The sequence below is a fragment of the Castanea sativa genome, chromosome 1, assembly GCF_040712315.1.
Source record: "Castanea sativa cultivar Marrone di Chiusa Pesio chromosome 1, ASM4071231v1".
NCBI classification, from domain to species: Eukaryota; Viridiplantae; Streptophyta; class Magnoliopsida; order Fagales; family Fagaceae; genus Castanea; species Castanea sativa.
The window spans coordinates 19,235,038-19,251,226 of NC_134013.1; the positions used below are offsets into that span (position 1 = coordinate 19,235,038).

General features: G+C 36.2%; 1 protein-coding gene across 1 annotated transcript; it reads right to left on the reverse strand.

Moving 5' to 3' along the window:
- Positions 1 to 1,648: 1,648 nt before the first annotated feature.
- On the reverse strand, positions 1,649 to 14,757 carry LOC142611110 (DNA-directed RNA polymerases IV and V subunit 2-like). The gene is made up of 8 exons (XM_075783147.1): positions 14,537 to 14,757; positions 12,951 to 13,436; positions 11,965 to 12,177; positions 8,985 to 9,868; positions 6,940 to 7,225; positions 4,393 to 5,343; positions 3,877 to 4,148; positions 1,649 to 2,304 (listed from the first exon to the last, which is right to left on the reverse strand). Exons 2-8 carry the CDS (start codon positions 13,422 to 13,424, stop codon positions 1,803 to 1,805), a joined length of 3,582 nt encoding a protein of 1,193 aa, XP_075639262.1. The 5' UTR covers positions 13,425 to 13,436; positions 14,537 to 14,757; the 3' UTR covers positions 1,649 to 1,802.
- Positions 14,758 to 16,189: the final 1,432 nt, after the last annotated feature.

The following is a 16,189-nucleotide window of genomic DNA, read 5'->3' on the forward strand; positions in this document are numbered from 1 at the left end:
GACTCGCTCACCCAACGTTCAATCATCAAATCAACCAGATCGTGTTCTTCCTCTGTTCTACGATCTTCCTCTATTCTTCGTCGAATCAACCAGATCGTGCCTCTTCGGATCGTGTTCTTCCTTTGTTCTTCTTCAAATCGTTCTTCCTCTGTTCTTCTTTAGATTTGATTTTTCAAGTACAAAAATCGAGTCTTAGAGAGTCAGTTTTGCTTTTTGGAGCTCGAGTCTCTAAGACTCGAGATCTATGTGGCATCATACTGCCAACTCACCAACTGGGAATCAAGTTTTTAACCCTCGAGTTTTAGATTGAAATCGAGTCTATGAAACTCAAGATGCTAGTTTGCAACATTCTTTCAAACGCATCTTAACTTATGATATTCTTTCTCATCACTATGCTACTTTGCACATTCTTGAGGTTATTCCTACACAGTATTTTTACAATATTATCCTACACTTAATGTAAACTATTCCGTTACTAACTTTACAAATCTTTTATATTTATTTTATAGAATCAGTTTACAAATTCAACTATAAGAAATTTTACCAATTCATTCATTTAATATTTTTACTTAACCATTTTCCTCCCTTTTGTTTTATTCTTTTCCCCATAATTTATTATCTAACCATTACTACTCCAACTCTTCCCTTTCTTTTAATTTTTCTTCTCCCCTTCTTCTTTTCTATAAATTTACTATTACTCCCTTTGAACAATTCTCTATAATTTAGTTCATGATTTGCCCGTAAAATTTAAAAAAAAAAAAAAAAAAAAAGCTGATTACTCTCTCTCTCTCTCTCTCTCTCTCTCTCTCCCCTTTGTTTTGATGGATTTATTTTCTATTTCTTGTAGAGTTTTTGTATTTTGACAACCCCAATTTGGATCGATGTGCTTCAGTTTCGTAATTCTCCATCACATATCACCTCTCCCTCTCATGACTTTGGCTAAGCGAAAATTTTTAATTGTTAAATACTTATTTATTTTGTAAGCATATTTCTTCTGAAAAAGATTTATCATAATATACTGTTTTTAATAAATTTTAGATAATAAATTACAAATTATATCACATTTCGAAATAATTATATATTCCCTTGCATATATATATATATATACATGGTTGTTAATGGGGGTAAGACCTTCCTCACGTATATATATACATTGTTGTTAAGGGGTTAGACCGTCGTCACGATCCCAAATCAAAATCAAAGGATTCTTCTAACTTTATAACGATTGAACAACAATCCCAAACACAAAACATTGCGAATTTTGACAGACTCAAAACTAAGCAAAAACCCAAACTCAAGCTGAAGAGCAAAACCATGAACCAATACCAGATAAGCTTTCCAATCAGTGAGGCCATCTTGTTCCTGATATCCAAATGCTTTCTAATCAGCATTTGGATGAAAAAAATCCAACCCCTAGCTCAAGACTAATAAGTATAGCATGAAAATGCTTTAGCCACTTACAGCATGTGCCCTCCATCTCCAGTAATATCACTGATAAAACCTCATTTTATATGCTGCCAACGAAAATAACTCAGCCAAAAAGTGTCATGATTATTGTGCAAAGACACAATAACAAATGACCCAAATGGTAAATTCTAGTTATTTAGGTTCCCCATCACTTTGGATCCCTTTTCTAGCCTTGATAATTGAAAGAGACCAGCAAGTAAATTTTAAAATAAACACCATCAACTGAGATATACATGAATTCAAGGAAACCTATTCAAATATTAACAAGATAAAACTAGTTGACAAGCAGTTCAGAAGTAGCACAACCCAAAAGACAACCAGAAGGACCCTAAGACTCAACAGAGCCGTGTTTCAAACTTCAGACTTATGCCCATGCTGAAAAGCTCCTGACACAATAACTTGGCCCCATAAGGTACATTAACCTTAACAATGTCATCTACTGACTCACAAACCCGGCAATATGGACCTCTAATCTTACGGCCACCTTGCACAGTCCTTTGGATCACATTCGCAACATTTTTGCATTTCTGGCAAATGTGCATCTGGGAGGAGTCACTGAGCGTGAAGAGGCGTTCATGCAAGTTTCCTGACGCACCATGGGCTATAAGGCAGTCACGCTCCATCTCACCAAACTTGATCCCACCGAACCGCTTCCGATCTGCCACTGGTTGTCGGGTAAGAGGATGGACTGGACCTGTGTTGCGAAATTTTACTTTGTCCTCGGACATGTGAGTCAGACGCTGATAAAATGTTGGACCCATAAATATGAGGGAACGAACCATTTCACCAGTTCGTCCATTGTATACTCTCTCATTTCCCCATCTTGAAAATCCAGCCCTGCCACATATTTAACAATACCAGAATCAGTTTATTCAAAAATTATTATAAAAAATTAAAAATAATAAAAAAAATAAAAAAAAACAACACGAGAATCAGGCTGGTGAACATTTGACGCAAAAAAAACAGAACTGATTTCAAACAACAGGAGATCAAATAAGAAAAGAACCCCTAAGACACAAATAAAACTGCAAGTATAACTTGCAACCTATCAACTGAGCATATAAATCTGAGAAGGAACAAAACCACAGTACTAAATACTAATATCCATATCCTAGACAAAATAAATGAACATGACCTCCAAAAAGGTAAACCCAAATGTTCAACACAAGGAGATTAAATAAGAAAATAACCCCTGAGATACATAAATATCACTTCAAGAATAACATGCAACCTAGCAACTAAGCACAAAAATTTGACAAGGAACAGATGAACAAATAATCATAGCATAAAGAGCCAGATCCTAGACAATATGAAATGAAATGAACATGACATACAAGCAAAAGTGCCGGAAGACAACTAAAACAGATAAAATTTGTACCCAGTGCACTAAGGTCCCAATTTTGCAGTGTCTAGGAGAGATAATGGTAGGCAGCTTACTTCCAATTTATTGGAGAGGCTGATTCCCAGACTCAACAACAAAATTGAAGAACATAAAAATAAAAGATAATTAAATCAACACCTATGCTTGCTTGGAGTCTGCACCAAGCAAGAGAGAAAAAAACCCGAGAGTCAGTACCTAGGGTTGGCTAGAATCAGCACCAAACCATTGGAAAAATTCCAAGAGAAACTATATTGATCAATCAAACTATAACCTGTCTCCATAGAAACACAGTACTATGCTTATATAGACTACAAGTTAACCCCAATTCCGGTTAATTTAGGAAACCCTAATTCTAAGTGACTTGGGATATCCCGAGTACTGACTTACAAAAATGTGACTCTAGGAAATTAATAAAATAACCGACTAAAATAATAATACATAAACTGAAAGACAATTGACCAATAAAAATATAATTTCTTTGCAAAATCGAATAAAACTAAATTAGAATAAAATTTATTAAAAAGTTGAAAGAAAAAAGACATACTTAACATACCACAATATAATGGAAATGTTGCCAAGTCCTCAAATGGCTGCACAGATATATGTGTCTTCCATGCTATAATGGTGTCTTTTATATTTGGTGGGTCCCAACATGAGTATCCATTGTTCGATGGCCAATTCATTAACTATTTTATTTCTATATTACTTTATTTATAAAATTAAAACAAAACAAAATGTGCTTAGTGCTCCTCAATTGTCAAAGCCTTTAATAAAGGTAATAATGGAAGATATACTTCAAGGATCTGAATCATCCTTGCATTAATGTCTTTTCTTATTAAGCTTTGTGTTTTGTCAAATAAGGCACTCATTATTGCATGGAGGGAGTACAGACACAACAAAACATATTTTTTCTGGATCCACAAACTTTTTTTTTTTTTCTAAAGCAACCATATAAGAAGAAAATTCAAAGAAACTTATTGGATGGTGAAATGATATTGAATAAATAATTATGCCCGAGTGCTAGTTACCTATGAAGCTGTTCAGTGATGGCATCAACAGAGACTGTGGAGAAAGGGGTGGCATATCTCATTGAACCACCACAGGCTATTCCCTTCCCTAAAGCAGCCTCTAGGAGCTGACCCGGAGTTTGTCGTGAAGGAAATGCATGGGGATTTATTACAACATCTGGAACTATCCCTTGTATTGTGAAGGGGAAGTTCTCTTGAGATTCCAAAAAACCCAAGACACCCTTCTGACCATGCATGCTTGAAAACTTGTCTCCAAGACATGGAGAACGAACCTGCATTAAAATGTAATTAATGAACAGGAAGTTCGATCTTTCTAAAAAAGATAGTAAAGTGAGTTGAAAGCCTATGTATTCCCACATCTAGTAAAAGACTAATATATAGACATTATCAACAGTGCACATTGTGCACATATGCATAAAAGGTACATGCATGTGCATGCGTTGCAAAAACACAAGCACATACGCATATAAACATATGTTTGCATTAAGGTTCAAGTACAATATGGTCTAAAATTACCTGTCTCAGGGACACCACAGCAAAATTCTTTCCCTCATCGTTAGAAGACAGCAAAACTTTCTGAACCATGCCCCTTTCAGTGTGCTTCAGTTTTATACTGTGATCAGTCCCAGATTCTGCACACCTCCCTATGACAATGTCACCACTCTGCAGGTTTGCACCAATGAAAGGGAAACCGTCATCATCAAGGCTGTCAACACGTCCAATCTTACTTTGAATCTTTCCAAAGTTTACAAAATCCTCGGGCTTCCGCTTTTTTTCTAATGAGTCCTTGTTGTCAACCTCAGCCTTATAACTTCTGATATGCTCAGACCGAAACATTCCACGCTCCAGAGAAGCCTTGTTCATCACCAAGGAATCCTCTTGGTTGTACCCTAGGTGAACATTGACTGCCACAATAGCATTCTGGCCATTGTAGAATTCAGGCTTTGGCAGCATTCCATGATGACCAAGAGGATATCCTGGTTTTCCAAGACAATCAGAAGTCATCGTACGAAAAAGTGGCCTTTGCGGATAATGTAATTGGTGAGACAGAGTATCCACTCTAATATTAGGATTTGTTGTGGTAAAGCCAATAGCCTGTGAAGAGTGCTTCTGAGATTGATAAAGGACCCTCCTTGCATGGTCATGATTTGCAAATGGGACAAGTCCACAGCTCAAGCCTAATAAAAACGACATGTCAAGTTCACAGTGGGTATACTTATCAGATGACTTCCCTCCTTTTTCCATGAACAGATATTTAATGCCCCATGCAGTGCAACAATCTTCTTCTTCTTCAGTTCCGATTAAATCAATGATTCCCTTGTCCAAAAGAGATTGGAAGGTGTAATTTTCACCTTTATCTCCTTTAATCTTTCCTAAATTCTCTACAACTAAAAGTGGACGTAAAATCCTTCCAGCATCAGAATATATACGTATTTCTTCATGTTGTTCATCTCTTTTAATCTCCACCTGCAAGAGTAAATCATTATTAAAAATGATGGGTATATATACATTTCTTCATGTTGTCCATCTCTTTTATAACACACACACACACACACACAAGCGGAAATACAATAAAAGATAAGATACGAAAGGAAAAATCGTTCACAGATAAGGGCGGAACCTATTGATGAAAAGATGAGAGAGAGTCACTTGAGATGGTTTGGTCATGTGCAAAGGAGAGAAGGATTCTATACAAGTCAAAGGGAACGAAAAGAGGTAGAGACCTAGAATAACACTAATAGAAGTAGTAAATTGACATGCTAATCAAGAAGGATAATGATAGAATGAAAGAGAAAAATTCATGTAGGCAACCCCAATTAGTCTATTTGAGGATCAATAATCGACCTCAAAGTTTTGGGACTAAGTCTTTGTTGTTATTGTTAATGCTATATGCATAAAACAAACCAACTCAAAATCCACAGCAGAATTGCAACTGGGATAAGAACTAAAAGAAGACTAAACCATAATCAAAGACTACTCCATTAGTTCAACCAAAAACAAAGATAATGAAGATAATTTACATATTTGTCAAAGCATTAGCACAAAGAGGACGAAGATCCAGAATAATTCAGTATTCTGACTATGGTTTTAAAAAACTGAACCGTAATAAGATCTATAAAGAGGAAAGGTTCAAGGTTTGACTGGAACTATGATGACATAATAATTCTTTTATAATTAATTAATATAAAAATAAAGAGAATAAATGGCCAACGTTTAGTAGTCTTAACCTAAACAATATTTAAAGAGGTTCAAATATATCTTGATTAAAGATGGATCAACTTCCAGCTTTTTTAGAGAATTTTGTCATGGAAGAAACCCTTATTAGACCGGTAAACCCATGCCCGGTTTAGCTGGGTTTGATGGCAGTTCAAGCAATTCCCAGCAAAATAATGAGTTTTAACTTCCAAAACCTGAACAGGTGGCTGGTTCCCAGTTAACCCGATCCACTTTTTATAACCATGACAGTGACAGACCAGCATAGATAATACTAAAATAAGAACTTTTAACACCAGCACTGTATCACACATGAGCAGGACACAGCACTGCTGGTGGCGTAAAATTATTCAGAATATGTTGAAAAAACTTGAATTTGCATTGATTGTGCTATTCATATAATCTAATCAAGGAAATGTTACAGATGTTAAAAAACGAGCAAAACAACAGAAAATGAGATATAGGGTGAGAGGAGGAACTTCCTGCAGCTAGGAATTCAACCAGAAACTTACTAAGGCATCCACTGTTGGATAGCCTATACAAATAATAGAGCTTGGCTCCTCACACATATCTCGCTTGCAGTAACATTGTACACCAGGATAAATCAAATTCAAACCTTTTATGTATATACTTTGCAAGCCAGAAACAGCTAACCACATAGAGGTTAGTTTGCAGAACTAACTTCCCCAAGCTCTTGTAGAATATTAACAACTATTTACACAAAGTAATATTTCAGATCATGATTTAACCTTCCACCTCAACCATAGCAAAAAAATATGGAAGCATATAAAACCAAAATAAAAGAAATCTGAAAAGCCTCTAGGGAAATAGGGAAGACTTATAATGTACCTGATGTGGCAATTTCTTCCTGCGTCGCTTATACCTAAGCTCTTGAACAAATGAAATGGAATCTGTACAGACACCAACCCATTCCCCATTCAAAAATACTTTATACTTTTTACCCAATGGAGCATCATCCCCCAATTCCTCCAAACCACAATCAAACAATTTGGAAGTTACAGGCTCCAATATGTTTGTGCTTACTAGTCCGGTGATGGCCAAATTTTTTACAAGCCCACAATTTTCACCATCTGGAGTAGAGAGAAAACATACCCTCCCCCAGTGAGAAGGATGTCTGCACACAAAATTCAATCAGGTATATTACAGCCCTTGTTGACAAACCACTCAAAAACCAAACCCAATCAACCACTCAGCAAAATCCAACAATCAAATATGCAAAAGTTGAGCATATACAATTTACCATCCAACACTGGGACTCAACAATTAGAGGAAACAGCTCAATCAAATGCTGATAGTAATATGAACTTAATTTAACCTCACGTAAACACACATCCCTTTTCTTTCTATAAGTAGCAAATAGTTATATCTTTTTTTTGATAGGTAGCAGCTAATAATTATATCTGGCATGTCTAACACCAATTGATCCAGGATTTCACTTCTGACATAATTTCCTTCTTTTTTCCATTCCTCATTTCATGTACTATCTTTGCACGTGTTTGTTTTCTTATCATTCACCTTCTCATTTCCTCTTAATTATATCAGTTCCAAACAAAGAAAATTTACCTGATTTTTTTTTTTTGAAATAAGTCTAAATTGAGAAGCCTGATAGGAAGAAGAGATTAATGAAGGAGGTACTTAAGAGAAATCAATATACATGCCAAGAAAAATTTCAATTGCTTTCCTGTGCCTGCTTGATCTTCAATTAAGGTGTGAAAGAACATGCATCTGCTAAAAAAATGACCAAGAGGTAAAAAAACATTATGTAGAGTTCTTTTTCTTTCTTTTTTTTTGGGGGGGGGGGGGGGCGCTGGGGAGGTAATTTAGTCTTATTTAATTTTAGAAGTCAATTTTAGTTTTATTGGTAATTTGGATTTTATTTTAGGTCTTAATAATTAATTAGGTCTAAAAATATTCCTCATCTTCCGAATGATTTTGATTGGAGAAGCAAGGCAGAGGATCACTTTGAAGACATCCACCACTATGTGGAGAGAGAGAGAGAGAGAGAGAGAGAGAGAGAGAGGTATTTTCATAATATAAATCACAAATTAAATTAAATGTAGACAGACAAAACAAAACAACTTAAGCCTCCTAGCAACCCCCCCCCAAAAAAAAATCCCTCTCTCTTGCTGCCTCAAGCCTTCATGACACCTCTGGATATTGGGTCACGATTCATTTCAACCCCTCTTTCCTATAAGGATTCCCCACTCTTCATTGTCAAATCTCTATTAACATCTTTACTTCCAAACAAAAATGGTGAAAAATAATTTCTTCATCATTTTCACAGTTCTAGCCAAACAACATAGAATAAGTTATTTTCCCAAAAAATATTTTCTACTGAAATCATTTCCAGAACAAATGGAACCTAAAAAGATGCTCTTTTGCTTTAGTGAGATGCTTAAATAGTTTTATCGTTAATTTACTCTTCTAAAAATAAATCTGATCTTTTAAAACTGTTAGCATTGTCAGTTTTTATCTTGAGACATAACTAGCTGTTTAAATCAAGCATTAATAAGATTTTTTTAAAAAAATTGTCAGTTTCATCTTGAGACGTGACTACCTATTTAGACCAAGCACCACACATTGCACACACAAACCTTGTGCACCAAAGCCACCACAAAAAGATTAACTTTGCTTTAAAGGGAGAAGAATTTTAATGCCAAATGAAATGGACCAGGATATATTTAGAAAGAATGTTGATGATACCATTAACTTCCCAGCAGCCTATTTCAGTCTAACCAGGCATAAATATCAAAAGGAGATTGTTTGGCACAATAACTCAAGCATATATCATTCAACCAATATATCAGCTATGTTGAAGGTATAGCCAGTAACACATTGAAATTCATCACTCAATATAAGTTCAAATAACTTACGGATATCTGGCATCTCCAACCTTCCCTGTGTACTGAACCTGCTGGCGTGTTCTCCTCATTTCAGCCATCGTCTGCAATGGGTTTGTTCGCCCTAGTGTTGCCACCACACCAGAAATCCTTTCCATCCTCTTAAAAGGATGAGACCATGCACCAGTTGAGAAGGCCCTTGAAAGGCCATTGGTGATTATGGAAGCGTCCAGGTAGTGTTCAATTTGACGTATATCACGATCTCCATAAAGGTCTCTCTGCAGAGCCTTCTGCATGCGCCTCCGTGCATGTGCAATATGCACTTTCAGCTCTCGCTCAAGCAGCTCACCAGCCAAGTCAAACCTTTTGTTTCTAAAATCATCCCTGTTATCAGATTTTCTTTGGCCATTATAAGCCTGTAAGAGGCACTTCACCATATACCCAAGAAGACGAGCCTTTTGCTTTGAGCTTTGGAGACTAGGAAACAGATACATGTTAATGCACTCTTCGATAGCTTCCCCAGGAGGAAATTTGGTGTTCTTTACACATTTTTCTACAAAATTTAGAGCTGCCTTCCCTCTGCGGAAGCCCCCACAGTTCTCGTTGGCATCATGAATTGAGGCAAATAGAATATTCAATATGCTGGCATCTTCACTGTCATAATCAATAAGATCTATGACTTCTCTGTCTGATGATACCCCAAGAGCAAAAAACAAAATCCATATAGGGATTTCTGTTGACAAGAAATATACAGTAAGAACTTGCTCTCCTCCTTTAATGTCTTCAACTTTAGGAACCCCCACTAGCTTCACAATTAACCTGTGCTTCTTCACTTCAGACTTGTATGCAACAGTCCAACCTTGATTGTTCAAAACCCAAAGCCTCCTCATACTAGTCTGCTCTTGTGCAATAAATGTCTGCAATAAACACAACATTTTTTACATTTATATATATATAATTGGCAGAGTAAGTAGAAGATAAACAAAAAATATGTCTACCTATAATTAAGATACTGCATGGCACATTCAAGTTACAGTTAAAATTCAGCATAAGAAGTGGAGGAAGAAAAGAGAATATCAGAAACCTAGAATTTCAAGCCCAAAGGTGACAGAAACTTCTCCATTAAGGGAATTATCAGCTAATAATGTAAAACAACAAAGATGACATTGTGAATTCACACTAAGTGGAAACCATGGATAACTTGCTTTTTGCATTGTCCAGTTGCTAAGGAATTATGGGATTTTTTATTTGTTGCCTTTGGGATGAAGTGGGTGATGCCAAAGAAATTGAAAGATCTGTATCAATGTAGGCACTGCAGTTCCAAGTCCTTGCAAAATCATGCTTAGAATGTTGCTACCTCTTGTTTAAGGTGGCATGTTTGGAGAGAGAAGAATAGGAGAATCTATTAGGATCAGGAACTACTTATACAGAGATTCAAATATCAGCATTATTCTAGAGGCTGTTTTTAGATGCAAGTAGACCATCAACATCGCGTGACTTTATTTATGCATTGTATTTGTAACTGTTTGTAAGGAAACATGGGGTATACTGCCTGTATAGTCCATAGTTTCCCTTGAACATTTCTTTAGTTTTAATAATTAAAAAAATATATTATTATTACTTACAAAGAAAATAAAGTAGTTGACCACGTCATTTATTTGGGCCCTTAGAAGTTACTTTGCAACAAGTGTCATTTTTTTTAATAAGTAAGAATGATATATATACGAAAGGCTACTCTATGCCTGAAAAACACAGAGCAATCCAGAAAATACAAGAAGAAGAAAACAAAGAGAAACAAGAGAGAAAACCAAACAACAAAGAAATTACAAGAGGAAAAGGGAGCAAAGAAAAGAAGGGAATGAATCACTAGACGTGAGTCCCCACGCCCGAGACCAATCAAAAAGAATTCCACTAAAAGAAGCAAGTAACTAATCAATAGAGCTATCCAAATCCTCAAAAGTCCTCCGATTCCGCTCCTTCCAAATACACCATAGGATGCACAACGGGACTAAATTCCAGATCTGAGACGAATGCTTCCCCAGCCAATTCCACCATCCAAAGAGCAAGTCTGGAATCGATCTAGGCATAACCCAAGCCAAGCCAAAAGTTATAAAAACAAAGCTCCATAACCGATAGGCCACCTCACAATGAAGAAGTAAGTGGTCTACCGTCTCTCCACAATGACGGCACATAATGCACCAATCCACAAAATCCAATCTCCTCAATCTCAGATTGTCTCCCGTTAGGATCTTATTCCAAGCTACACACCAAACAAAAAAAGAAACTCGCCTAGGGGCCTTTACTCTCCAAATAGCTTTCCAAGGAAAGATAGTTGAAGGAGAATTTCTTAATTTGTTATAGTACGCCCGGATGTCAAAAGCCCCATTATCACAATGAAGGAGAATTTCTTAATTTGCAACAAGTGTCATAGTTTGATATTAAAATCATTTTGATCTTTTTTTAATATAAGTAAAAATTTCATTAATGAAAAGGAAGGGAAGGCATAGCAATGTACAAAGGAAGTGTACAACAGGTCACCAACATCAAGCATTAAAAGTACAAGTATCAAGCATCTCAAACAAAGAATTGAAAGAGAAGGAAACCGAAGCATTTATCAACTCAGACAAAGTCTTAAGTAATAAAAGCATCAAGTTAGAAATAGAAATTCTGCATCCTTCAAATGTCCTAATATTCCACTTTTGCCATAAGCCCCACATGAAACAATGGGGGATCATGCTCCAAAGCACCACAGTATTCCTCCTACCAAACATTCCTTGCCAACTTGTTAACAGCTCAACGCCCTTTAGCATAACCCACCTAACCCCAAAACGCAAGAATACCATGCACCAAAGTTCTCAAGCAATAGAGCAATGGAGGAGAAAGTGAACAAAAGTCTCCACATGCCCCTAAAACACTTGTTTGTTCCACTTTAAGTGCCATAAAAGAAAATCTATTAGAGTGCAACCGTGAATATATAGGACAGAAACTAAAAGAAACCATAATTCGAACTTACCTTCTCTGCACCCTTAATTAAAAAGTAGCCTCCATGATCGAAATCACAATCAGCATTCTCAGCTCCTTTCATGTAGCACAGGTCAGACTTCACCATCACAGGAATCCTTCCAAAAAAAATATCCCTGTTTTCTTCACTTAGGATCTCCCTATCAACGAATTGATCCTTCCCAGTTTTAAACTTGTCACTTCTGACTAGTTTCTGCGTATATACCTGATAAATTACATGGGTGCAACACAATGTCAGGTATTAATGGCTGTCAACAGATTACACAACAAATGACGCACGTCACATAATATACATAAACAATTCATCAAATAAAAATACTTTGCACAGTATTTCATCTGTAAGATCCTCCTCATAAAGAGTTCACACTTTACAAAAAGCAACCTAAATCGCATCATAGTAATAAGAAAACCAAGCATGACCAAGATTAAAAGCAGTGTATTTGTATTTAATAACGGACAACACCTTGAATTCCATATCCTGCAGATGAAAATTATGACTAATCAGAATGTATAAGCTTAAACTCATGGGGGAACCAACAGCACAATGCTGCACTGGTTAGTTCAATTCTCAAACCAATAACGTACCAAGCACCGCATCTAGAAGAAAGCAAATAATTTTGAATTATTGCTAGTAAGGCCCAAGTCAGTTGACTGGCTTAATAGAACAAACAATCATGCACCTATCACCTTCAGCTAGGCACATCACTACCCTCATTTTCCCAAAATTACATTAAGTATTATCCAATGTCACACAAAAGTTACAGATATTCAGCAACTAAGTGTACTTATTAATATAGCATAACAACTCAAGTGCACTCTTATACAATATGCAAATGTTAAATCAGCGTATGGAAATTATCATACAGAACCTAAGCCATGATAAGTGGGATAGCTATAGCATCAACAAGAATGTCAAGCACTTGTCAAAATGAAATGGGACAAACTATACTAATTCAATTAAAAAGTTAGATTATTGACCTGAACATCAATATTCACTTTCATCCTTGCTGAGTATGTCATGTTCTGAAGCCGGGCATGCCTAGGAAGCATGTTGAACTCCTTCACATTTCCTTCACCACCCCAAAAGATCGGCGGATCAAGGGTCACCTTCCCAAACCTAACTGAAGCGTAGCGCCACTCACCCTCCCCCTTCTTTGATGGGTCGAATCCAGGCTCAACTATGATCTCACCAAAAGAGTCAAAGGCCTTCTGGATACCATTCTTGATGAAGTCATTGTATGAGTTGATTTGGTGGCTTATCAGACCATACTCATTGAAGAATGAAACTGCTGCCTTCTTACAAAAAATTTTCAGAAACTTTTCACCCAACTCATGTATGCTAGTCGACTCGAGAAATTCATCATCATCGGTATCCATCTCCACCCCATTTGAATATGCTTCACCCTTACTACTCATGCCTATTTCTTCCTTGGCATCCGATGACGCCCCCATTGGCTTCAAAATCTGTGAAAAAAAGGACAAAACAACCAAATATTAAAATTAAAACCATCAAAGCAATTATGTCAAAAACCCTTATGCCAAAATTAGCAACAGAGGCACCTGTGGAAAAGAAAAGAAACATGAAGCTTGAACATGTTGACTCAACAGCAAAAAAAGTGAGAACCACACAGACAAGGCATTGCACAGAATCTTCCACAAAAATAAAAACAGATAATAAACCCAAGGCCCAAATGTAAAAATATTCAACATATGTAAGCAAGAAATGCACCAGTTTCTTCTCTACTACCTGATTCTCTCTTTTCAAAATAAATATAAGCCAAATTCTCATAGCTTTATTTATAAACTAATCAGTTATTAATTATATTTCCAAAAAAAAACGTCTTAAACATGCATTAATTTAAAGCTTTGAACCTTATGTGTCATAGTTCTGAAGTTTACAACTTTTTAGTTACAAACAGACCTCTAAAAATGTGGACACACTTATCCTTGCTTTAAGTGCCTCAATCATTAACTAAACCCAAAACCTTCAAACATTCTGAAATATCACTTATTTGCATACCCCATGAATCCCAAACAGCAAAATCAAATAAACCCACATGCAAAAACCAGTTTCTTCCTCTCATGTACAATTTTTTGCCTTCCAAAAACAGAATGCATTATAAATATAACAGAGTACTTAATTTTTCCCTCGCCATTTTTTTCTTTAATAATTATAAACCAGTCCATCCCATTACCTTGTTTCCAAAAACAAAGACCATTGCTTTCCTATAACAAATCAATTTAAATGCACTTTTTTTTAGTACATCCAGCACTTGCATTCAATAAAATGCTCATACTTTTTTTTTCAGGAAAATATGGAAACTTTTTCATTGGAATAACCTAAGAATTGGTTACAAAATGCTCCAAACTAAAAGCCTTTTAATTTTACAATAATATACATACACCAAACCGATTCCAACTTTTTTTTTTTTTTTTGCCCTGAAACTACAACGTGATCATTTAGAAAGAAAGAAAAAAAAAACAAAAAAAAAACCCATTTTAAAATTTTGTTTTTAAGAAACAAAATCAGGGTAAAAAAAGTAGAAATGAAGGTAGGGACTTACATTAGAGGCTGTCTGTGAAGTCTGATAAAACCCTAAACCCCTTTCTCTTTAAAATCTTCAGGAAACAAAAAAATCAGGAATTTGCTTGCTCACAGTCACTGCTACAGCCACACAATGTGTGTGTGTGTGTGTGTGTGTTTTTCACACTCACTCTGTCACTCACTCTCTCTCTCTTTTTTCTTTGTCTGACAAAAAGGAAGTGAGTGTTGTCAACAAGGAAGGAAGGGAGCCGAGGAGATGAATATAGGACTTCTGGGTTCGGAGTGCTGAAATGACTAATATATCCTCTGTTGGACTTGAGCTCTGTGTTTCATTGAGTCTTGGACCCTGCAGTGGGCCCACAAAGGTGAGGGTGTTTTTGGGTAATACGAAATTATGCTTAGAGCATCAGCATCCATTTTTTTTAATTCTATCCTATTTTACCATTCAAAAAACAACTTTATCAATTATATCATACCATTTTACAAAACCCCAACATCCTAAAACTCTATTTTTTTCCATTTTATTTAAATATTCTTTTTTAATCCTTTTTTTTTTTTTACTATTTCTCTTTTCCTCTCTTTCTCCCACAACCTCCAGCACCGGCCTCAACCTCAAGCAAACCCATACCCAGCAAATCACAACAAAAAATCACATAAATCAAACAAGCACCAGACCTCCGATCGGATACCCAGCAAATCACAACAAAAAATCACAACAAAAAATCACCCAAATCAAACAAGCACCAGACCTCCGATCTCCGATCAAACAAGCACCAAGTACGCAACCTCTAGCAAATTCCTCTCCGATCTCCAATCCAAATCAAAATCAAAAATCAAAAATCAAAATCCATAACAAATCACTCGCCACCGCCGACCCAAAATCAAAATAAAAATCCAAAACCCAAAATCAAAACCGAAAACCCACCACCGACCCATGTCGCCGCTGCCGCTGCTGCACCACCTAACCCACGCCCACATCAGTCACAAACCCACCACCGCCAGGAACTCACATAACTCACCGATCTCCACCGCTAGAAACCCATATCGCTCGCCGATCTCCACCGCCAGAAACCACAAAAAAAAACCCAGAAATGAGACCAACTGAGAGAGAAAGGCCTGAGATTAAAGGGATTGGAGATGGGTAGGTGAATCGGTAGAGATGGTGAGAGAGAAGAGAGAGGCTTGGCGTGAGTTTGAGTTGTTTCAGCGATGGAGAGAGACGAGAGACGAGAGACAGTGGAAGAAGGAATAATATTTTACAAATAAAATATTAATATAATTTTTACAATTGAGCTACAGTGTGATTCTACATTTAGAATCACACTGTAGCTCAATTGCAAATTTTTTTGCAATACTCTCATTTTACCAGTTTCGTTGGAGTGGCTTTTTTGAGCTTCTTTTAGACTTCAATTGTAAAAGGGCTTAGATATAGCATATCCAACATTCACTGCGGATGCTCTTAGTAAATTAGTGCTGTTTCGGCTAACTTTAACGAGTGATGCTAAAACACAGCATTGGCAAGTTATTATTTAGTTTTATATAATGAAAAATTACCATTATTTTATTATCTATCCTTTAATACTTACAGCATGAAATTAGTCGAAAATTTTAATGTATATATAATTTGGAGGAATGATATGTTCATAATATTTTTATAACAAATTTTAAGTAA

What these genes read in the sequence shown, in the direction of transcription:
- LOC142611110 (XM_075783147.1), bottom strand. Translation starts at nt 13,424, where the DNA reads ATGGGGGCGTCATCGGATGCCAAGGAAGAAATAGGCATGAGTAGTAAG. An exon ending in GTTGGAGATGCCAGATATCC is followed by an intron (nt 7,226 to 8,984) that starts GTAAGTTATTTG and finishes TTTTGTGTGCAG; the next exon opens with ACATCCTTCTCACTGGGGGA. An exon ending in CTGTGGTGTCCCTGAGACAG is followed by an intron (nt 4,149 to 4,392) that starts GTAATTTTAGAC and finishes ATTTTAATGCAG; the next exon opens with GTTCGTTCTCCATGTCTTGG.